This window comes from Populus alba, chromosome 14 (genome assembly GCF_005239225.2).
Source record: "Populus alba chromosome 14, ASM523922v2, whole genome shotgun sequence".
In the NCBI taxonomy this organism is placed as follows: domain Eukaryota; kingdom Viridiplantae; phylum Streptophyta; class Magnoliopsida; order Malpighiales; family Salicaceae; genus Populus; species Populus alba.
Window position 1 is genome coordinate 2,037,073 of NC_133297.1, and position 23,562 is coordinate 2,060,634.

The 23,562-nt window shown below is 33.8% G+C and overlaps 4 protein-coding genes across 5 annotated transcripts; 3 read left to right on the plus strand and 1 right to left on the minus strand.

Moving 5' to 3' along the window:
- The first annotated feature begins 288 nt into the window (after nt 1–288).
- On the plus strand, nt 289–2,786 carry LOC118035988 (subtilisin-like protease SBT3). The gene has a single exon (XM_035041665.2). It carries the CDS (start codon nt 369–371, stop codon nt 2,694–2,696), a length of 2,328 nt encoding a protein of 775 aa, XP_034897556.1. The 5' UTR covers nt 289–368; the 3' UTR covers nt 2,697–2,786.
- A 4,348-nt stretch (nt 2,787–7,134) lies between these two features.
- On the plus strand, nt 7,135–8,886 carry LOC118035970 (uncharacterized). The gene is made up of 3 exons (XM_035041643.2): nt 7,135–7,839; nt 7,923–8,108; nt 8,191–8,886. The coding sequence occupies exons 1-3, from the start codon at nt 7,354–7,356 to the stop codon at nt 8,473–8,475; spliced, it is 957 nt and encodes a 318-aa protein (XP_034897534.1). The 5' UTR covers nt 7,135–7,353; the 3' UTR covers nt 8,476–8,886.
- Nucleotides 8,887–10,602: 1,716 nt separating this feature from the next.
- LOC118035395 (protein RALF-like 34) lies at nt 10,603–11,090 on the minus strand. The gene is made up of 2 exons (XM_035040946.1): nt 10,757–11,090; nt 10,603–10,673 (listed from the first exon to the last, which is right to left on the minus strand). The coding sequence occupies exons 1-2, from the start codon at nt 11,088–11,090 to the stop codon at nt 10,603–10,605; spliced, it is 405 nt and encodes a 134-aa protein (XP_034896837.1).
- A 2,763-nt stretch (nt 11,091–13,853) lies between these two features.
- LOC118035961 (probable BOI-related E3 ubiquitin-protein ligase 2) lies at nt 13,854–17,718 on the plus strand. Of its 2 annotated transcripts, XM_073404247.1 has the most exons (5): nt 13,855–14,027; nt 14,120–14,220; nt 14,477–14,787; nt 15,931–16,360; nt 16,839–17,718. In XM_073404247.1, coding segments are annotated over exons 1-5 (918 nt in total). In that variant the 5' UTR covers nt 13,855–13,953; the 3' UTR covers nt 16,841–17,718. The 2 variants fall into 2 exon arrangements, with proteins under 2 accessions (XP_034897526.1, XP_073260348.1); XM_035041635.2 differs by lacking the exon at nt 16,839–17,718 and having other exon boundaries at nt 13,854–14,027; nt 15,931–16,502.
- The last annotated feature ends 5,844 nt before the right edge of the window (nt 17,719–23,562 follow it).

Below are 23,562 nucleotides of genomic sequence, written 5' to 3' on the forward strand. Positions count from 1 at the left end.
CTAGGCTGGATTTCAACTCGGTAACTCGTTAACTTGGTTTGGTTTGTCATAGTTTTAATTTCTAATTTGTTTGAAGGTTGATTTAGTTACATTTAATTGATTTAGCTGATTAGGTAAAGTATAGATAAAATGCTATTAATTTAACTTTAATAATTTTAATTTATATCCAAAACAGCATGTGAACAAACCCATTTGGATTGTAATGGATAGATATCAACGACATTAAAAAAAAAAAAAAAAAAACAATTATATATACGTGGAGGATTTCGTGCTCACATCCTTCTTCTGAATTCGCTATAAAAGAACAAGCCTAGACAACCTCACTACAGAATTCTCCAAAGACTATCTCCTCCCATAAAACATTGCACATGGCTTCTCATCGCAATGTTCTCTTGTATAAGTTGTGGATTTGCTTTATCACTATCCTATTCTTCACTGAAACATTATCACAAACCGACAATTATATTGTTCACATGGATTTATCCGTGATGCCCAAATCCTTTTCTGGCCAGCATCATTGGTACTTGGCCACCCTTGCTTCTGTATCTGATGTCGCTGATACGAGCACCGCCAGGGCCGGTGAAGCCACTTCGACTGCCTCTTCTAAAATTCTTTATAGCTATACTCATGTTGTCAACGGTTTTAGTGCTAGTCTCACTCCTTCTGAGCTCGAGGCTTTAAAAAAGTCTCCAGGCTACATTTCCTCCATTAAAGACTTGCCTGTTAAACATGACACAACTCATTCACCCAAATATCTTGGCCTTACACCTCAGTCCCCAGCATGGAAGGCGTCGAATTATGGTGACGGTATCATTATTGGGTTGGTGGACACAGGTGCCTGGCCAGAAAGCGAGAGTTACAATGACCATGGAATGCCTGAAATTCCAAAGACATGGAAAGGAGAATGTGAGAGTGGCACTCAATTCAACTCCTTAATGTGCAACAAAAAGCTCATTGGAGCTCGATTTTTCAACAAAGGCCTGATCGCAAAGTATCCCAACATCACCATATCTATGAATTCGACACGCGACACGGAAGGCCATGGTACCCACACATCTACCACAGCTGCTGGAAATTTTGTGGAAGGTGCATCATATTTCGGCTATGCCAAAGGAGCTGCTAGTGGCGTGGCTCCACGGGCACATGTAGCCATGTACAAGGCTCTGTGGGATGAAGGTTCTTATACAACCGATCTAATTGCTGCAATTGATCAAGCAATTAGCGATGGTGTAGATGTATTATCTATGTCATTGGGCTTGGATGGACTTCCTTTGAATGAAGACCCTATTGCCTTGGCAACATTTGCAGCCATAGAGAAGAATATATTCGTGTCTACTTCTGCTGGAAACGAAGGGCCTTTCCACGAGACACTACACAATGGCATACCATGGGTGTTAACAGTTGCTGCTGGCACTATGGACCGTGGATTTGATGCAGTTTTGACACTTGGCAATGGAATTTCAATCACAGGCTCATCTTTCTATTTGGGGAGTTCATCATTTAGCGACGTACCAATCGTTTTCATGGATGACTGTCACACAATGAGCGAATTGATTAAAATTGGACCGAAGATTGTGGTCTGTGAAGGTGCGTTTGACAGCAACGACTTAAGTGACCAAATTGAAAATGTCAGCAGCGCAAATGTTACTGCAGGTGTCTTCATAACAAATTTCACAGACACTGAGGACTTCATCGGGAATGGATTTCCAGTTGTGATTGTGAGTTTAAAGGATGGGAAAACCATCATAGATTACATCAAAAACAGCAACAGTCCCCAAGCAACCGCAGAATTTCGGAAAACAGATCTGGGGATTGAACCAGCTCCGAGACTCACTAGTTACAGTTCTAGAGGGCCATCCGCGAGCTGTCCATTGGTCATGAAGCCTGACATTATGGCTCCTGGTTCACAAATCTTAGCTGCATGGCCTCAAAATATTGCTGTGGATTCGAACAATTCACAGCCTATGTACAGCAATTTCAATATATTGTCGGGAACATCCATGGCCTGTCCGCATGCAGCTGGAGTGGCTGCACTCCTGAGGAAGGCACACCCTGATTGGAGCCCAGCTGCTATTCGATCAGCCATGATTACCACTGCTGATACAACGGATAACACCATGGAACCTATTAAAGATATTGGTTTTGGTAATAGAATAAATCCAGCTACCCCTCTAGACATGGGAGCTGGACAAGTTAACCCCAACAAAGCTCTAGACCCGGGTCTCATTTATGATGTTAATTCAACTGATTATGTGAGATTGCTTTGTGCCACAAATTTCACTGAAAAACAGATCCAAGTTATCACAAGATCATCTTCTACCGATTGTTCCAACCCATCCAGTGACCTCAACTACCCTTCTTTTATTGCCTACTTCAATGAGAAAAACTCCCCATCAAATCTGACCATTGTGCGAGAATTTCATAGGACCGTGACGAATGTTGGAGACGGAATTTCTACTTACACAGTAACTGTGACTCCCATGAGTGGGTTAAAAGTCAATGTCATGCCAGACAAGTTGGAGTTCAAGACAAAGTACGAGAAGCTAAGCTACAAACTGACCATTGAAGGTCCAGCACTGCTGGACAAAACAGTGAGTTTTGGTAATCTCAATTGGGCTGATGCTGGGGGTAAACATGTTGTCAGGAGTCCCATAGCGGCAACAAGTTTAAGCCCAGAATTGTCTTCGAAGAATTAATTAACTGACTTGTATACTCTACAAGTTAACTTATATAGCTGTTGTTTTTCAATAAATTATATATAATTGGTGAAGGAACTTTCGTGGAAAGGGCCATTGTTTTGTGTGGTTGCTGTCATAGTTGCTCACTCATATCCATCACGAGGAAGAAACAAACAGTAAGCCAATCGAGCTGTTTATAATTGACAAAACGTAACACAATTTCTTTATAGACAAATTCGAGCTGTTAATTCGTTGCATGTGCAGAGGTTAGCTCCATTATAATGAAATATTTAAATGTTCACATATTTTATTTATCATCTTAATTATTAGGAATGCATGTGATTTAGCCATAGAAAATTGATATAAATAAATAATTTTAAATAAAAAATCCAGACAGGTCAGATCGCGAGTTTTTATATTCGATACAAAAAGAAAGCTGTTTTGGGAAAAAAAATAAATTAAAATGAAGATATGAGTGACAGAGGGTAAAACGTTATCAAAACTTCATTTTGCTTTCTTACATCTAGCTATTGTAATATCATGATACAATTTTGAACATCTTTTCCAACCACATCGAGAAAACGTAAGTAACTTTACCTTATAACAATACACGACAGGACTATACTATAACAACTATATAATATAAAATACACCTTCCCCGTGTTAATCCCACGCCGACAAGTATAGCCATAGCCCGTGACTCCAGGCATTAGAAAGCAGTGTACTGAGTCTGTCTGCTGATGTGACGTATATGGCAGTTTCCCTTTCTCACAGATAGATAGAGTCTGGGGCGGAATCAGGGGCTGGCTTCGAGGAAATTTTTTAAAGACAATTTCATACATAGTTTTAAAAACCACTAAAGACATAGATTTAAAAAACTATGTAAAACTGCCTGAAATTTTTTAAGACAATTTCAGACATGGTTTTAAAAAGCAATTTAAGACAATAATTTTTTTAAAAAAGTATTGTTATTTTACAATTTGAAGTTAATCAATATACAATAGTAAAACTGTTACATTTAACGACAAAAAGCTACAGTAATGACACGTTAAAATAGTCACGTTAGTAGTTAATCTTGATATTAAATAATTATATTAAGCCACTTGTTAAAAACGAAGATGGATCTCTTAACGTGCGGTGCAAATCAGTACCGAAAAAATAATTTAATTTATATATATATATATATATATATTTGGAATTATTTTGATGTGTTGATTTTAAAAATAATTTTTATAAAATAAAAAAATATTATTTTAATATGAAAAACATTTTAAAAAATAAATACAACTAAACTTCCAAATAAATTATATAAAAAAAGTTAGAATTATAACGAGATAAAGAAAAAAAAAATCATAAACTTAAAACAACAAAACAATGTATATTTCCTATATCAATAATAAATAAAGCATTCTATATGTTATAAAATAATTCAAAGATCATTAAAAAAAATAAAATTAAAGGCACGTAGTAGTGAAAACCAACAGATAAACAATAGTACACGAAATTCCTAACATTGATTTCATTTAACCATCTGTTTCTAAGATACTGTTTACAAAATTATTGAAAATATTATTTTTCATAACTATCAAAGAAACAATACCACCAAATTATAACACCAGTCACAAAATGAAGGATTACGGTAAACCAAATCAAAATAGACACCCAAAAGTTATCAAGAAAAGTCAATAAGGTAAAATAATCTATCTATATTCAAGAATTTGACCTTTAATTTGAATAATATCATTTAAATAATGTAGTTGTGATTATTTTTAAAGTATTTTTTATTAGGAAATACATCATAATAATATTTTTTTATTTTTAAAAAATTATTTTTAATATCACCACATTAAAATAATCTGAAAACATCAAAAATATATTAATTTAAAGCAAAGAAAAAAATTTAAATTTAAATTTTTTAAAAAATATTTTTAAAACTCACAAATAAACAGATCATTTCTTATTTTATTTTGAGTTATTTTTCATAACACACTTTTATAAGAATAATTCCACGATCTAACCCAGCCCACAACTTGTAAATTGAGGAGCCAGTTCAAAAAAAATAAATTACCAAAAACAACTTTGTTTTTGTTTTTTTTTTTAAATATAACACTATTATTTTGATTAAAAAAAATCTTATTTGACAGAAAACTTGTTTGATTTAGATTTCAGATGATTAAATCACCAGTTTATCCCACAACGAGTTTTATAACTATAAAAATAAGTATAAAATCATCATCCAACGCAGTAAAGATGCTGCATGAGAGACAATGTGCTCAATATACAGAATAAAATTTGTGACAGGATGACAGAGAGCAGCAGTCCAAGATGCAGAATGTTTTCAGGAATTTTGGATGCTGGATTTCCTTGCTTTTCTTTCTACTTTATAATTCCAGCCCATACTCTCACCTGTTCTGTGGCTGAGAAATGGAGAAAGCTAGCTGCAAGCATCTGCCCATTGCTGAATGGAACAGACATAAAGCTAAGAAAACTACAAACTTTGATCATCAATTTGTCAGTTAAGAAGATGAGATTTTGCAGCCATTTCTTCCACCAATTTTCAGCTTCATTTCTTAAATAATTCAATTCTAATTAATTATGCTTAGAATTTAAATGATTGCATCAGTTAAAAAACTAACCAGACAATCCCTTATTAATCTAATGAATTAATTAATTCAAGATTTTTTTTTTTAAAAAAAATTCCGGTTTCGATTCCGTATTTGAATTATACAGATGGTATATAGGTCATTGTTATTTTAGGACAGTGCTTTCGTAGGAGCTGAGAGAGCCCACCAATAAAGGCAGCTCTTCAATCGAGGCCTGAATGGGCTGCTGTGTCGCGTATTCATGGCCTGGAAGATCTGAGCCCGGTTGATAAAATTCTGTGTTGTCTCAGCCATGTTTCCTCCACCTCTAATTGCAATCAATATTAAATTAAATTAACATTAGTTAATGAATTTCTTCAACAAAAATAAACTATAGAGAAAAGAGAACGGACCGACCAGAGGAAACAGGAGTCAGTCCACACGCCCTGGATCTGCAATCACGAGACCTGTAGTGACTAAAGTGCCCTTATCCTTTCCTTGGAATTCCACGTTTTGCCCAATGGGCTCGTTAGACTGCACCGCCTATCATGGTTGGAAAGTGTTGCTGACATTGGAAATGGATAATTTTCCTTTTTTTTTTTTTTTAATTTCTAAAATACTTTTATTAACCATGTTATTTAAGGAAAAAAACTCTAATTTTCTCTACTTCTCGGAGATTGAGACAGTGATCATGGATAAATTATATACTGCATAATCGGGTTGTGATTATTTGTAAAAGATTTCTCATTTTTTTTTTAAATCTATGATATACAAATATTTTTAAAAAAAAAAACATGTTCATTAAGCGGGAATGGAAATTATTTTTTCAAATCTTCATTTTTTTTTTTTGAAAAAAATCAAAGACATTGAAATAGTTGTTTTTTTTCAAATTCTATGCTATAAAAATAAGATTCGTGTTTGGAAGGCATGTATTTTATACTTTTTTAAAAAAGTATTTAATAAATATGTTTCCTTAATTTAAAAAGAAAGTATTTTTTTTTAAAAAGTAAAGCTATAAAAGGAAGAGTCATGGGGATGCCAGTTCAAATAACGTGAGGCAGCATCCTTCCACGTGGGTTCACGTGTCCATTCAAAGCCCAAAGTCACGAACAATGTCATTAAACATGTTCTGGATTTTATATCAATTTAGGTAGAAATTGATCTGTCATGTCCAGTCAAAAGTGTTTAAGCGGATAAATCATTTAGCGAATTAATCACTCTGTTCAAAATTTAAATGAAATCTAGTGTGATTTTTTTTCTAAAATATTATTTTAATTTTTTCAACTCTCTGTCGTAGACTTTACATTATAATATTAAACTTTACATGACCTAAAAAATTGATTAAAATTTTTTAGGAGTTGGAATTTAAACTTGAATAAATTTCTAATGAAATTAGATAATATATTAATATTTTAAATTCATTCTAATAATAATATTCTTTTGAATTCAAGTAAGTTGACTTAATAAAACATAGATTAATTTGATATGACTAGGTAACATAGTCTTATCAATCTAGATAATTATATTCTACAACTACGTATAGGAACGACAACACTAAGAGATTGTCTGGCACAATAATTTAGCCACAGTTTTGTTATTTTTTTTTTTAATTTTTAATTTTTTTACTTCAAGTAATTTTTTATATTTTTAAAACTGTTTAAATATATAGTTATCAAAATAATTTTTTTAAAATAAAAATTATTTTTAAATAAATAATATTTACTACTTTACCAAACATTCACACTGAATAACAAATACGATGTGCGGTGCCACCTGTGAATTGACTGTCACGTAATTAGCTCCTCGCCTCTTCCTCTACCCAACCCTAATAAAATATTACATCTTAATCCTGACAGATTGACACGAAACACTTGTTCTGTTTTTGTGCTATAAACATTCCACGCCTTAATTGCCCACGAGTTGACATACCCAGCTTCTCACAATTTCCACACGGTCACCATCATTTCCAGCAAGCCCACGGAGAATAAAAACTCCAAATTCTCCAATTTTATATGACTCAGTGCTCAATCAAAGCAAAATCTGATTAAGACCTAAGAGCGTGTTTGCATTCTTTGAGGACACACCACAAAAAAATGCACGCCAAGACAGACTCAGAGGTCACTAGCCTAGCACCATCATCTCCCACAAGATCTCCACGCCGGCCAGCTTACTACGTACAGAGCCCATCACGTGACTCTCACGATGGAGAGAAAACTACGACGTCTTTTCATTCCACCCCTGTACTCAGCCCCATGGGATCCCCACCTCATTCTCACTCCTCTGTTGGCCGCCACTCGCGTGAATCCTCTTCAAGCCGGTTTTCTGGGTCGTTGAAACCTGGATCGCGCAAGATCTCACCAAATGATGCGTCTACAGGGGGTCGAAAGGGACAAAAGCAGTGGAAGGAGTGTGATGCTATCGAAGAAGAAGGACTTCTTGATGATGAAGAGCGTCGAAAGGGTCTCCCTCGTAAATGCTATTTCCTAGCTTTTGTTCTTGGTTTCTTTATCCTGTTCTCGTTTTTTTCTTTGATTCTCTGGGGGGCAAGCAAGCAACAGAAACCCGAGATCACAATGAAGGTATATTATATTTTAATTTCTTCTCGCGAAAATTATTACAATTGAGGAAATTGGTTGGCTTTAACTGGTTTATTCTCTTGCAGAGTGTTACATTTGAGCAATTTAGAATCCAAGCTGGTTCTGATTCAACAGGAGTGGCAACTGATATGATCTCTGTGAACTCCACAGTGAGAATGACCTATCGCAACAAAGGAACATTTTTCGGAGTCCATGTGACCTCAACACCTCTGGATCTATCCTACTCTGAAATCACTTTAGCATCAGGAAGTGTAAGCCAGCTGAAATCTTGCTTTTCCTATATTAGTTCAAAAGAAATGAAAGCTCTCTAATTTGGTGATTTTGGTATTGCAGATCAAGAAGTTTTACCAGTCAAGGAAGAGCCATAGGTCGGTAGCAATATCTCTTATCAGCGATAAAATACCATTATACGGGAGTGGGGCTGCGTTTAGCAGTTCAACAGGGACAACTACATTACCAGTGCCTCTAAAAGTGAACTTCGTTGTTAGATCAAAAGCATACGTTTTGGGAAAATTGGTTAAGCCAAAATTCAACAAGAGAATCGAGTGTGATTTCACTTTTGATCCAAAGAAGCTCAACGTCCCAATCTCGCTCCAGAAGGCTTGCACGTATGGTTGATCATCTGTCATCAAATGAAGGGGAATTTCACATTTTTTATTTTAATTCATTATTTTGTTTCGGGGACGAGAACCTAGAAAGTCAATGTGGAAATGGAAAACAGCTCAGCAGGCAAACAGGGCAAGGCGAGTCACACACGGTATTGGACCTTTTGGTTTGCCCAGCTGCCCATAGAGGGAAAATAACGCCTTGCATACGGCGGTGCCTTGTGAGTTGTTGTGAGTGGTGACTCTCTATTTGTTTATTTTCCCTACACGTATTATATATATATATATAGCTAGATTTGATGTAAACATGAGTGTTAATTCATGTGTTGGCGCTACCATTCGTGTAATTTAGTTCTTTGATAAAGCTTTACCCCACGATGTAATCTTGTTCACAAGTTATTTTCTTTTGGTCTTTTAGAATTCATCAAGTGCCCTGTTAAATTTGTTAGCTGTAGCTTTTATCTGCTTTAAATTTCTTTCATTTCAGTGTAATTGGGGCTCGATAATTGTTAAAATTTGAGGGATTGGGCACCCAATTCCACGGCAAAATATGACAAAATTCAGCTTTCTTTTTCCCACAAAAAATGTCATTTGATGATCATTGGGTAACATTTGGTTACAGTATTAAAAAAAAAGAAAAAGATAGAGATAATATTTGATTATTATTTTAACATAAAAGAGACAGAGATAATAATGACTGAGGTAATATATATCCGCTCTGTATTTTTAATTTATTATTTTAAAAATATAAAAATTCATTAAAAAATATATAATTATTTTTGTTTTTTGTTTTTTATTTTTTGTTTTTTTATTTTTTATTTTTTTAACCAAACACATTTTTATCTTTATTATATTTGTTTTTTCTATTTCAATACTGTAACCAAATAAATTTTAAGCAATCTACCTACTCTGTAGAATTCCCTTTACAAATCATCGATTTATCCCTTAAGTGATTGTAGATTTTAGAGCCACCAAAGAAGACATATCTTTCACATTAATCTCGTATATTTAGAAAACATTAATATATTTTCAGATATTAATCCTAGAATTTGAATTCAAAAATTAAAAAAAAATACATAACAAAATTCTTTAACAACCAAATCATAATCTTCCAATTATTGAGACAATAACATGAAAATGATAGCTTGGATATTAATCAAGGCATCTAAAGCGCCGCATCGATTCCTTGTCTTCTCCAGTGTCGGACAAATCAAGAGGTGAAGCCCCCTGAATCTGTGCACATGCTAACCAGCGAGGACATGGTCGATAAATAATAATAAATTTGGCGTCGACTATTAGCGAGGAGAATCAATAACAATCCATCTCGTCATCTTCAACTACATTTACAACAACTTTGATTTTTTCACCTCATTTTTTAATCATTGCATGATCTTTGGCATCGAAAAATCTCGCATTAGACTTTAATGGAGGTGAGCCATGCACCTACTCGTTTTCCACATTCTAATTAATGCCGATGAATTTGAAAAGGAACAAAAAACAATGGCATTATAGTTTTAGATCAGGAAGGATGGAAGATATCTTTTTATCTTGGAAGACTTTTCATGGATTGCGAATGGTACAACTATGCTCACTCAAATACTCGATGGTGATGGCTTGCTAGTTGCCATCCTAGAAATGGTGAGGGTGAAAAGCATCCATTATAGACTGAAAACAGAGCTCCTATGATTTTCTTTCTCCTCCTCTGTTTCTTTAACTATCTCCCTTCTTTTCCAAAAAGCAACAATGTAGGGACTTGTTTGAACACTTGGCTCTTTATTTAGAAATACTGAAGTTAACATTGTCAGACTAGGGGATCAAAATGAAACAAAAACGGTGTCGAATCGCTCCATTCCTTGCATAAAACGACGCCAAAAAGATAGGACATCCATTATAGACATTCTCTTGCATCGTGTATATACTTTCAGACTCAACTCAAGAAACAAAAACAATGAATCAAGACCTTGTTTTTGGATAAATAGAACGAGGGAAATTTAGTGCAAGCAGGTGAAATAACTGTGCTGTGATAAGAAGAATTGCATTGAAACTAGTGATTTTATAATAAGATTTCACTAATTATTCGCTGCAACCACAAGTTTTTTCGCTGAGGTAAGACGCAAAATTCAATAAAATATGTGCTGTCTCAACACAAGCCCAGCGAAAGCAGCCATGAAAACGCTTTCCTTTCTGGGATGGACAAACCAAATAATTTCACTACACATATGGGAAAAATGAACGAAAGAGAAAGCAAAATCAAGCAAGCTCTTATCTCCTGCAGTGAGTGATACAAGAGCAACCTCTGGTGTAAGGGTTAGCCTGTCCTCTTGACCGGAAACAGTTATGGGTATAGTAAGACCTCCCTGAGCGAGCTGGGCAAGGCACCCTGTTTGCAGAGAGAGCACCATAAGATACGTAATAGTGCTTTGCTCTCCCATGCAGAGACCTCCCATGGGACCCGACGCCATACTCTCCGTCTTCATTGTCACTTAACTCATCGTAGACAGACAACGCTGATGGCCATTCAAGATCTTCACTCGTCAGTTGGATGAAATCCTTCAAATCAACTTGAGCTTTAACAACAACGAGAAAAGTTAAGGAGGCAACAATCAAACTCAGAGCTGAAACCCTCATGGTTGCAGGACTTCCTATCGTACTAGCAGAAATGACTGGAGAGTGGAGATTGTGGGACCTAAAATATATAGGGGAGCGTTGAAATTATTAATGTGGATTGGGGTTCGTGACATCTAGTATAACCTCCATAAATTAATAACCTGATTTATTAATGTGGAAACTTCAAAGATGGAATGAAGTGAAATTATTATTTTGGATCGGGTTTGTTTTGAATCATTTTAAAAATCAACCCCATTAATCTTACAATATAACTTAACAAATCAACATCCAATCTAATTAACTAGATTAAAAGGTTTAATTCAAAGAGGTTTTCTTTAGATTTTTGTCAATACAGCATCGTTTTGAGATAGCCGAACAATCCAGATCCTCATCCGATTAAGATTTCATATCAGGATTGACATTTATGATCGGGAAACACGGAGTCACATGGAAATGGGAATTCTTTTTTGATACATGAAAGGGATTCACAACCCTTTAATTAACGCTGCTTCTTGTGCGGTGCTGAAACATGCCATTTCTTTAAACATATTGATTCTGGATTTTGTTTTAGTTTCAGTCTGATTCATCCAATACAGACAACTATAGATCAGTATTCTCTGTGCAAGCGGGATTCACGGGTAACATGTTCTTCGTGTACTCTTCACATTCACTGTCTTTTCTCCTTTTTCCTTTTTTTTTTTTTTTTTTGAATTTCTTAGTCTTCACGTTCACGGGATAGACCCAGAACCATCATCATCGCCATAAAATTTTGAATGTACCGTTTGAAATCAGAAAATATTTGAAAAATAAGACAAAGGAGCAGCTTAATTATATAAAATCTTCCTGCCCGTGCCTGGTGAGAATGTAATCTCCTTGTCAATTGTTAGTTGCTAACAAGATGCTTATCTGGTTGCCTTTTCAACATGAACAAAATTTTATATACTAAGCGATTAGCACAAAACTGTTGTCTAATTGTCACAATAAACTAGATTATATTGAAACAATAACATAAAACTAGTTTCCATGCAAAACAAATATTAAATTATAAATAAAAAATTCACCATTGATGGATAGAATCCGCACGATCAAGTGACACATGTGACATCACCCGATGGTCAAAACTGGCTTTCCGCTGTTTTCCCTGGATACACCATTGTGCCCTCTTCATGTGGAAGTAGTGAGTGACAACTTATATTGGTTAGATTGTCACTGGTTGTCGTTTGATTTTTTTCTCCCTTTCTTTTTTTGTCTCATGACATGTAATGCACAACATTATCATTTTTGTTTCTTATTTATCAAATTCAATTCTTATTCTTTTAATTTCTTCTTATTTTGTTTCTTTTCTATTTATAGAAGTATTTTTCTTTTCAATCCAGTCCTTCAATTATAATTTTTTTATATTTTTAAAATGTTAGTCCTTATTCTTTTAGTTTCTTATTTCTTTTATAGAAGTTTTTTTTTCAATTTAGTTTTTTAATTATAATTTCTCATATGTTTTATATTTTATTTCAATCCTTGGTTTTTTTTCTCTGACACTTTTGTTGAGTTTTTTTTTATATTTCAATTTCATCATTCAATTAAATTTTTTATTTCTTTATTTTGTTCTTTTGATTTGTTTTTCCTTTAATTAAAGCTATTTTTCAATTTCAATTGAATCCTCCCATTGAAAATTTTTATCCCTCTAATTAATGTTTTGTTTTCACCCTCATTTGTTTAGATCTTTTAATATAATTTGATTTTTTTTTTCTTGATTTTATCTTCTGACATTTAATTTGTTGGAGATTCTACTCTGTACAATCTTATTATTATGCATTAGATTTTTTTAGTATTAATTTTATGATTATCTTCAAGTTTTTTCTATGGGTTTATTTCGGTCACATGATTTAAATCACGAGTTTTGCATGTTTTTTTAATATAAATATTTTTTTAGTTGTTATGTTTTTGTTTGATATTTGAAGATATTATTCTAATTTATTTATAATACTTTTATTCATTTTATATATATGAAGTTCATTTTTAAATAATATTACTGATATGTTTGGCCTTGCTTATTTTTTTTTGAGGGCAAGTTTATTGAGTTATTTATATTTGTCTTTTAAATCACATGTTTTTAGGGTTTTCAAGGGGTGAATTTATTTTTTATTATTGAAATAAAAAAGTTTAATAAATATAATCGGGATGAATGTCTTATTTTATTTGATTGGATATCATGATTTACATTTATCTCTCAATTTTTTTTAATTATTGTTAATAATATTTTTTATTTACATTAATAATTATTAATTTAAATGAAGCTTAGGCTTCTCTTTCAATTTCTTGAGTTTGCCCGCTAACGTGTCTTTAAATAAGGGAACGTTGAAATAATTATTGGGCGGGTTTCCAATGATGTAGTTTTACATATAACAATTTCTGGGGTTTTTATTTCTAATGTTCTCTCCCAGACTCATAAATCTATTAATCTTTGACTTAAGTACAAAAGGTGGCAAACAAACCCTTTTTTTAAAAAAAAAAAATATTATCTCTGAAATTTAAATTTAAAAACTTAAATAAAACAAACTTTCTCAACCACTAAAAAAACCACTTAAATTATTATCAAATACTAATCACGTAGAAATCATATAAACGACGTAGTTTAGCATCAAACATGGACAGGAAGTTAATACACTAGACCGGACCTAACCCAATCAGTAGAGTCAAACGGTGAACCAAGAACCAGCCAAATTATTAATTAGCTAAACTATCGGGGCCAAAACACAAACTCACAATAATTTCAGGACCTTCTGGAAAATACAAAGAATCACCGCCATCGGCCACCTCGCCATTCCCTTTATGGTCAGAGAGCCCATCTCCACCCCACCCTCTCTCTGGAGTTTCCCTTCTCATCATGGCTCATCCCCAACACCAGTTTCAACAGCACTACCAACCTCAACAGCAACAACAACAATCTAAGAATTTGAGGTAAATTAGGTTAAAAAGGACAAATTTTACATTAATTTCTTCTAAAGCTAACGTTTTTTTTTTTTTTTTTTTTCAATTTTTATGCAATCCAGGAATTTATATGCAATCGACGGCCAGATTTCTCCGGCAGTGGCCTATTTTAATCCCTCTAATTTGCAAGATCAGTCTCAGCATCCTCCTTATGTCCCTCCTTGTAAGTTTCCCGACTTCTTTTTTTACTGCTTGATTTATTTTTCTAGCTAAGAAGTCATTGCGAACTAGACGGTGGATTTTTTTAGTTTATTTGCTTATGTTAATTAATCAACAAATATCAGCTACTAATTTTCTATCCATTTTAGGATAAATCAAGCTTGATTATTTACAATTTGGCTACCAAGTTTTATGTAATTAGCTAGCATGGTCTTAAATCAAGTCATAAAGTCTTGGGTGTTTTGTGGTTGTTGTTCTAGTTCATGTGGTGGGGTTTGCTCCGGGTCCTGGGAATGATGGCAGTGATGGGGGACTTGAATTGCAATGGAATTATGGGCTAGAACCCAAGAGAAAGAGATTGAAGGAGCAAGACTTTTTGGAGAATAATTCCCAGATTTCCTCTGTTGATTTCTTGCAAGCACGATCAGTCTCAACTGGGTTAGGGTTGTCTCTTGACAATACCCGTGTTTCATCTTCTGGTGACTCGGCCTTGTTATCTCTTATTGGTGATGATATTGATAGTGAATTGCAGCGACAGGATGTGGAGGTTGATAAATTCCTCAAAATTCAGGTTGGGATTTGTTTAAAGATAACAGCTTTATTTCAATGCAAAATGAGCTTACCTGTTGCTATTTTTGTAGGTTTATTTGCTTCCCTTTCACTTTGTTACATTTTTTTGCTATTTCACTGCACTTCATTTAATTTGCAAATACTGGTTGCTGCAGCTTCATTTAATATGTTTCTTATACTGATGTGTGTCATCTATGACCTGTTAGTTTAAGTACTTGATTACTTCACATCCCATGACTCAGAATTAAGCAGTTTGTGTATTGGATCTTGGATTTGTTTCTATATTGTTATATAATATTTTTTGCATGTTTGCCTCTTATCACAGTTAGGCTTGCAAAGTGATACTTCATGATGCATGAATTCCACACTGCACCTAGGAATTTGAAGTCTGCCTGTTTATCATTTTAACTTCAAAAGCACAGTTTTTTCAAAATCTAGAATAATGAAATATAAAGATAATTGGGAAGAGTTGGTTCTCTGTTTCTCTCTCTCTGGTGATTATGCTTCTTGTCAGTATTACTTCACTATTTATTTGTATCTACTTTAATATATTTATTCAATTAGATGTAAGCATTTGCTTTATGAATTGTTTTTGTAGGTTTAAAACTAATGTTGGACTGCATTAAATCAATAGATTCAACAACAAAGATGGAAATTGCTAATCCTAGATGCATGGTGGTGTGGTTGTCTTTTGTCTGGGGATCTTTATGTTGTTCAGTAATTCTCTTAGGTGGCACCATGTAAAACATTCAAAATCATTGGAACTCAATGACTGCGTTCAACTTTCTAAGTAGAGTTCCGGAATTCCATTTGTTGTGGGAGTTAGTGTGAAAAATGTTGGTAGAGGTATTTTGGAGGGCGTCATTCTTTAATTTTTTCCTTTGGCAGTTCATGTCCTTCGTGCTGTGAAGATTTGATAGGCTTTGCTTTTGTTTGAAGTGTTCTTTTCTTTGATTTTGATTGAATTGATGGTTGTGGAGGAGAAGATGGGGTACACCAAACTGGTTTTACCTGCTCGACTTAATGAGAACTTTTCTTGCATTACTTAAATGTCTTTTTTTTTCTTATTTTATTTTTTGCCTATCACGTTATCATAGTGTGAGGTGCTTAGAAAATATTTCTAACTTGCTTGTATGTCTAATAGGGTGATCGACTGCGGCAAACCATCCTAGAGAAGGTCCAAGCTGACCAACTTCAAACTATCTCACTTGTGGAAGAGAAGGTTCTTCAAAAACTTCGTCAGAAAGAAGCAGAGGTGGAGAGCATTAATAAGAAGAACATTGAACTTGAAGAGAAAATGGAACAGTTGTCTATGGAAGCAGGTGCATGGCAGGAACGGGCCAGATACAATGAAAACATGATAAATGCCCTCAAGCTTAACATCCAGCAAGTCTATGCTCAAAGTAGAGATAGTAAAGAAGGTTGTGGTGACAGTGAGGTGGATGATACAGCTTCATGCTGCAATGGCCGTGTCATTGATTTTCACCTCCTTTCCAATGACAATAATGACATGAAGGAGCTGATGACTTGTAAGGCTTGCAGAGTCAATGAAGTTTGCATGCTTTTGTTACCTTGTAAGCATCTCTGCCTCTGTAAGGATTGTGAAAGTAAGCTTAGTTTTTGTCCCCTGTGTCGTTCCTCCAAGCTTATTGGCATGGAAGTCTATATGTAATGGGATACATATGAAAGCTCTAATGCTATCTAGTGTTATATGCATTGTTCATGGCATTTTCATAATTGCTTATTGCTTGCATACTGGTTGCTGTTGAACTTTTGTGGTGTAAATGTTTCTTCAAATGTTTTGCATGCAAAAAGACTTCCAGGTGCAAATGGGATTCTTTATCCATTTGGGTGGTTTGTGTATGAATTGAAAGGAACTGAAAATTGGTATAAACAATTTGAAAATGTTAAATTCTTCTTGTGTCATATATTTTTCTGGTGACATGTTGAAGTTTCTTTTTGAAGCATTTTGAAATTGGTATGACATTTATTGCTTTGGAAGGTTTGTCCTATCTCATTCAATAACTTACAAATTTGTCTCTGCTAATTTAGGAGCGTGACTAATAGCATTGCATCAAGTGCAAATGACACTCCACTTGTCTGTCCAGCCACATCTTTCTTTGGCTGAAATTGGAGTGCCATTAACACATGGCGGAGTGCTATTACCTTCATCCCTATTTAGGCTCATGCTCACTAAATCTGCAAAGGAAAAACTTATTTGATATGATTTGTAAAAAGAGTTCATTACTATGTAATCAAATGATGTTGATCTACTATCAAAAGATGAAGGGAGTCAATTGTTGTAGAAAACATGCTCTAGTGAGAAACCAGGTCAGGATAACGATCTAGGTTGATGTTTTCTTTCCATTTGTATTTATTAGAATCTCGAGTTGCTTTATAATAATATCTGCTGTTTTTGGAACTTCCATCTATAGTATGTTTCTCAATCTTGCATAAATTGAGTTCCTTGTCTGCTTATTGACATGTCTTGGAAATTGCAAGGTTCTTAATTTAGGGATATCTAGAGCATAGCACTCTGTTTTAATGAATTACATGGTTTAGAATAAGCCTGGGTATGCTTTGGCTATGCTTCGACATGATTCGGCTGTATTTTTCAATTCCATTTTTCCCCCAATGGACGAAATTTATACTGCAATAACTCATCTGGCTAAAGATTATGGATATTGCTGGAGTCTTACCAAATATTTCACTACATTTTTTAATTCCATTTACTTTACATCAAGTTTTACGATACATATCATTGCATTTTTTAGTAAGAATATTAATCTTGTAACAGTTGCGTGGTTGATTCTTTTCATGTGATTCAAGTAACATCAAAATAGTGTTGATATTTGTTGCTATATATTGGCTTTAAGATTATGGCTGTTGCTGGAGTGTGATGCAGCTATGTGTTGTTGTGTGATCCTGACTTAAAAGTGTTTGGTGTTTGTGAGTTTGATGTAAATTATTTTTTTAAGTGTTTTTTTGTTTGGAAATATATTATATTAATATTTTTTAAAAAAATTATTTTTAATATTAACATAATAAAATATTTCAAAAATATTAAAAAATAATAATTTTAATGAAAAACAGATTTCCAAACGGACACTGGTGTGTGATATCCGATAGCTATCTTTTTTCGGTTCTTGGTAGCAGAATATTGTACGCTTTTATTATTTCCCTCGGAGCCCATGAAAGGGATCCGACCAAGTTTAGTTACCATTCTGGGCCTTCGGCCTAAACCATAAAAAAAATCTCGTATAGGTCAATTTAATTAACATTAACCTTGAACTAATATTTCTGACTTTTAACCTTCCGTGTTCATATCCTAGTTACAAGATTTGGCTTAACAGCCAATTCCATTTACTTGATATCTAGCTTAAATCAGATTAATGAAAAAACTTGGACATTAAAAATAATAATTTTGTTTTAGGTTTTTTATTTTAAAAAAAATTAGGTTGATCAAAATGAACCTGTTCAATTTAAACCTATACAGCAACAAGTTTAGCTCGATAAATAAAATAGTTTTAATTTTAAAATATTATAAATGATGTTTTTATGATAACATAGGTAGAGGTTGGTTATTTTACGTTAATTTACTAATCTCTTAATGATATTATGTTATTTCACAAGAAAACATGAGCAACTCATATATAATTCCATTTACAAGTGGAATGAAAGGAAAGGAATGTCAAATGTCAATCAAAATCCAATAATCAAGGGGTTGAAATAAAGGATTATATATATATATATGGTGTCAATCAAAATCACCACCAGTTTAGAGGGCACCGCCAGTTTAGAGGGTGTTTTCATGTTTGCAAGGTTTATTGTAAATCAATTATTGGCCTGACGACGACGTAGAGGGTCATCCGTCCCACTAAATGTCCTTTCACTGGACCACGAGCATTTTGATCACGAAACTGATGCTGGGCTGCACTGCCTAGTTTAAGATTTGTTTGATTCTCGCTTAATAAGAGGCTTATGGATGTGTGTTTTTCAATTCATCAGTAAAATAGTTTTTCGTTGATTGGCTAACGCAAATAATTATTGGAAAATTACCCTAATTATTTTTATTAATTTTTTTATTTTATTTTTATATTTTAAAAAAATTACAGTTTGCATTCTAAATTTCGGCATGCACATAACACTTTACATCTTAATATCATCCTATAGGTTAATTTATTTTATATTCATGGATATAAATTTATATTGTAATATTTCAAAACAAACAACTAGTGTAAAAGCAACTAAATTATATGATGGTACGGTAATTTTTTCATAATTAATACTTATTTCCTCGAAAATAATATTAATTATTTAATAATATTCTTTTATTTTTCACTATAGATAGTCATCATCGAATTTTTAAATTCTTTTTTATGATATTCAAGCATGTAATTAAGAACAAAATAATAAACTTGGAGACAGATAGATGGGGGGGGGGAGCGCAGGGAGGGGATGAGGTGGCCAAGAATATTACTGCATTAATTAGTCTGCCTGACAAGGAAGAAGATACTGTTGTACGATTGATCCAGTGGTTCTATAAGCTTATCAGTGGCTCATCAGCAAAGAAACAATGGTATTTTTTTTAAATTCTCCAGGTTCATCCTTCCCCTTTTATCTTCTTTTTTATTTATTCTTTAGTTGTTAAATGTTTTTCGCTAATTGAATAATCTAGGGGTTGATTTGAAAAAAAGATTAGGGTTAAAGAGTCTTAACAATTTATTTTAAAAAGACATTGTTTTTTTTTCTAAATAAAAAATATCTTGATATATTTAACTATTAAATTTAATCAAGTCACCAAGATTTATAAAGTAAATATCTTTTCCTATTTAACTAAAAACTCAAACAAATTAGAATCTGAATTTCAAGTTTTTTGGGTTAATTTATCGGACTAAGCCGAGATTAATATTTTGGTCCAATGATCCAGTTGGATTGGGCTGCGCTGGAGCATAGTTAGGACTAGATCCATGCATCAAATGAAGTATGTTATAATGTCCCACGAAGCGTCCTTGCTAAGCTTGTCTCCATGCACAAAAACCCGTGTGTGTGTGTGTGTGTATAGGTGGTAAAATTCAACAAAATATTCCCTCTCCGGAGATACATTTATGTAATCTTATCCAAAAGAACCACCTAATTTAAATTAGATCCAACACCCACACACACACACACACACATAATATATATATATATATTTGTCAGCGTATGATTGAAGGGAGGTGAGTTATAAACCCTAACACCTTTTTAGCTCATAAAAATGGGTCCAAAATCGGCTCATGGAAACGTGTGTTGTCAAGTATTATGGTAGTTAAACAGGCAATTAAATGTTCATTGACCCACCACATACAATCTTGTAATTGAAGCTTCAAGCCAATCCAACTAGAATCAATAGCTGATTAACAAGGTATAATTTTAATCATCATGGTCTTCAACTTTTCTCCTAGAATTAATTAATTAATATATATATAAAGGGAGTAGTATTGTAGAAGCCTTGGGAAGCAAGTCTTTTGATTGGGTGAGTATTGGACAAAAGTGGAGGGTAAGAGGAAGAGGAATGCTTTTCTTTAAGGGGAGGAGAGAAGATTGATGAACTTTTTTCTAATCATGCCTTAGAAAGTGATGACAAAGAGGAAAGTGAATATGCTTCCCCCATGATTATAACTATCTGCTATCTATTATTATTCCACCTCCACCTCCACTTCCACCGCAAACCCTAGCCGATCTCTGTCCTGTCAATGCCTGCCTCCTTTGCCTTTCCCCCCTACCTTCTCTCTTTTATAAAGACTTGGATGAAAAAATGTACAATTAGACATGAAATGAACATTCAAAATTTAATGGAAGAGTGACTTTACTAGAGTTCAATCATCCAATCCTCTCCTTATTCCCTATAAAGCTGTTTTTTCTCCTACTTTCCTTTTCTTCTTTCACCTGTGGGGTATTAGGGCATCATATCTCTGTTCGCTTACCTCCACTTTGTATCTCTCTTCCCTTCTTTTTTCGTATGATCCTTTACATACATCCCTGAGTTCTATTTCTCTCCATTTTATGCTCTTATTACCAGCCAAAATTATTCCCTTTTAAAACTGAACATGCATCTTGCTATGCCCACACCTCCTGCCTCGGGTACGAGGCTAGCTCTGTTGCAACTTGCTAGGGGTCCCCAATATATATGGAATATTTCCATTGCGCGTAGCTAGCTTGAGGTGTTGTCTTTACTCTTACCTCGTTCTCTTGAAACTGCTTAGTTTACAATTGTCTAACAGTTAGCATGCGCAAGTTCTATGGCAGTGCCTATACATTTTAGCTAGGCCGTGTCCAAGAAATCTTTAACAATGAGCATCTACCGCACTTGCTAATTATTTGGTTAACCATCTATGATTATTCCCTAACATAGAACCCAATTCTTAATTGATAAATAAAATCTAACTAACAACCTCTGTCTATAGCATTACATAAACAAAATTTTGAAAATATTGTCTTTTCAGAATACTACATAAAAAAGCCACATCAAATTATAATGTTCGTGGCAAGAGGAAGATTTATTAACAAGCAATTAAAACAAAAGAAGGATTGATTGTAGCCCTTCTTATAATTTTTTATTCCCCGCTATAGTGTAATGACTATTTTGTTAATCCTATAAAAAATTACATGTTTTTGGAACATGATTATTTTGGTATTTGTACGAAATGCACTAGTCATTATTGAGTTGTATGGGAATATTTGTGTCTATTCAATGTTTTGTAAATCATAAATAACCAAAATACCTCTTAAAGTCAAAATATTAGTGGTCTGTGTAGGGATATTTAGATATTTTTATTTTTATTTTTTATACACAATAAAATTACGCGTGTATTCTTGGATATATAAAAAGACATTTAGTTCATTGTAGTTAGAGGTGCTTGTGCCTTTTAGTCTAGGTTTTGTTGTTAATTGTAAGTTTGGGTGAAAGTAGTAAAGTAATTTCTTTTTAAAATAATAATTTATTAATTGAAAAGTTGTCAAGGCATACAAAGTACGCGCCAACAAGTTGGAACCACTGCATACTTTGTACAACGCGTGTGATGGTTAATTAATTGAGATATAATTTAAATTTTAAATCTAAGTCAAGAATATTATTTAATTAATATTATTAATTTTTGGAGATGGCAATGAAATTTGCTTCAGGTTTAACAATATTCATCCGAGGTTAAATTAACTAGTTTCTTTTTCCAATAAAAACGCAACACAGAAAGCATTAAATGGTAGCCCCTTGAATCACACCATTGATGATCCAAAAGAACGACTACAGTAGAGTTTATGTGGGTGCCTAGTACTTGCTATATCGCTGCGCGTGAGAATCAAATAGTGAACAAATTGGAGCGGATAGTTTTCGATATTAGGGACCATCCAAATTTTGTGCGCTGGTTGAGTGATCTACAACAGATCTTTCACAAAGCTTTTTGATTGACATGATTGACCAGCCAAAAGGGTTTCCTCAGTGGATTATTAGTTGGCAATAATATCTGTATGATTATAGGAATATGTTAAAAAGAGGGAGAATAAATAAATAAATAAGAGAAAACTGGACAGCCCGGATCAGCCCAACACTGCAAATGATTTGAAGATAACTTCATTTCCCCAGAAGATAATGAATCGATCACCATCCGATCAATTTACTGATCATAACTCTCATCAAGATTTCCCAATATTTTGTATCTTGAATTATTGGATGTCATCATAGTAAAAAAAAAAAATCACTTTAAGAACGTATAATTGCTTTGTGAGTAATGGACGTAGAGGTGGGTCTTCATATATATGCATGAAATGATGGCGAGGATGATGGAGGGACCCAGGCAAGGCTTTTGATCATCACAAAGGAATCCCTTGGATTGAGGAGTAGTAGTAGAGCAGCAGCAGCAGCAGCCTTGAATTTGTGGGGTATCCCTTTTAATTTTTTTTTAAACACCTTTTTTTTTCCTCCCTCTCTTTAACGTTCATCAGCCACAGTATCAAAAGAAGAGAAGAGGAAGAGAAAAAAGAATGTGATGTGCATGTGATCCAACAGCCTTTATGTTCCCTCTCCGAACCCAATATACTAAACCACCGTTCTTCTTCTGTTGTCTTTTTTGACATTCGGGGTCTAGCATGCTTTCTTGGGTTGATCATATTTAGGTCATACATAGATAAAATATTGTAATTTGGTACTAAAACTTAATTTTGGGCCCATTTCTAGACATGATATGTTTGCCAAGACTTGATCATCGAGAGCACCGATTAAAAGCATGGCATTAGTGGAATCTATGGGTCCAAACATCGCATCAAGCGGATCATGTAAAGTGTAAACATCTTTTTGGTGTGAGAATTTTCATCTTCTGTAGAATATATGTTCTGTACACCTGCAATAATCAACCCATTATCCTTTGTATATGACAAAGTTCTCTTCTTTTCTTGCGTAGTGGTATACGACAAAGTTTCTTTAGTTTTATAGTATAATCAATGTTTTTATCAAAGAAGAAAGAAAGGAAGAAAGATGAGGGAGGAAAGGTTGTAACTCTAAAGTGAGTTAAAATGAGCTTTCTTTTATTGACAAGAAACTATAGTCCATGCAAGGATCATATTTTGATGTAGAAACCCTTTTGGACCTACGCTCAAGAGATTAGGTTTGAAGGAAGCTGCTTTTTAACGTCTTTTTTTTTTTAGAGGAATGGAACTTTTGCATGCAAATGAAATCCACATTATTCTAAAGTACTTCATTAATTTAAGATTCCTTTCTCTTTCTAATCAGTCAATTAAAACA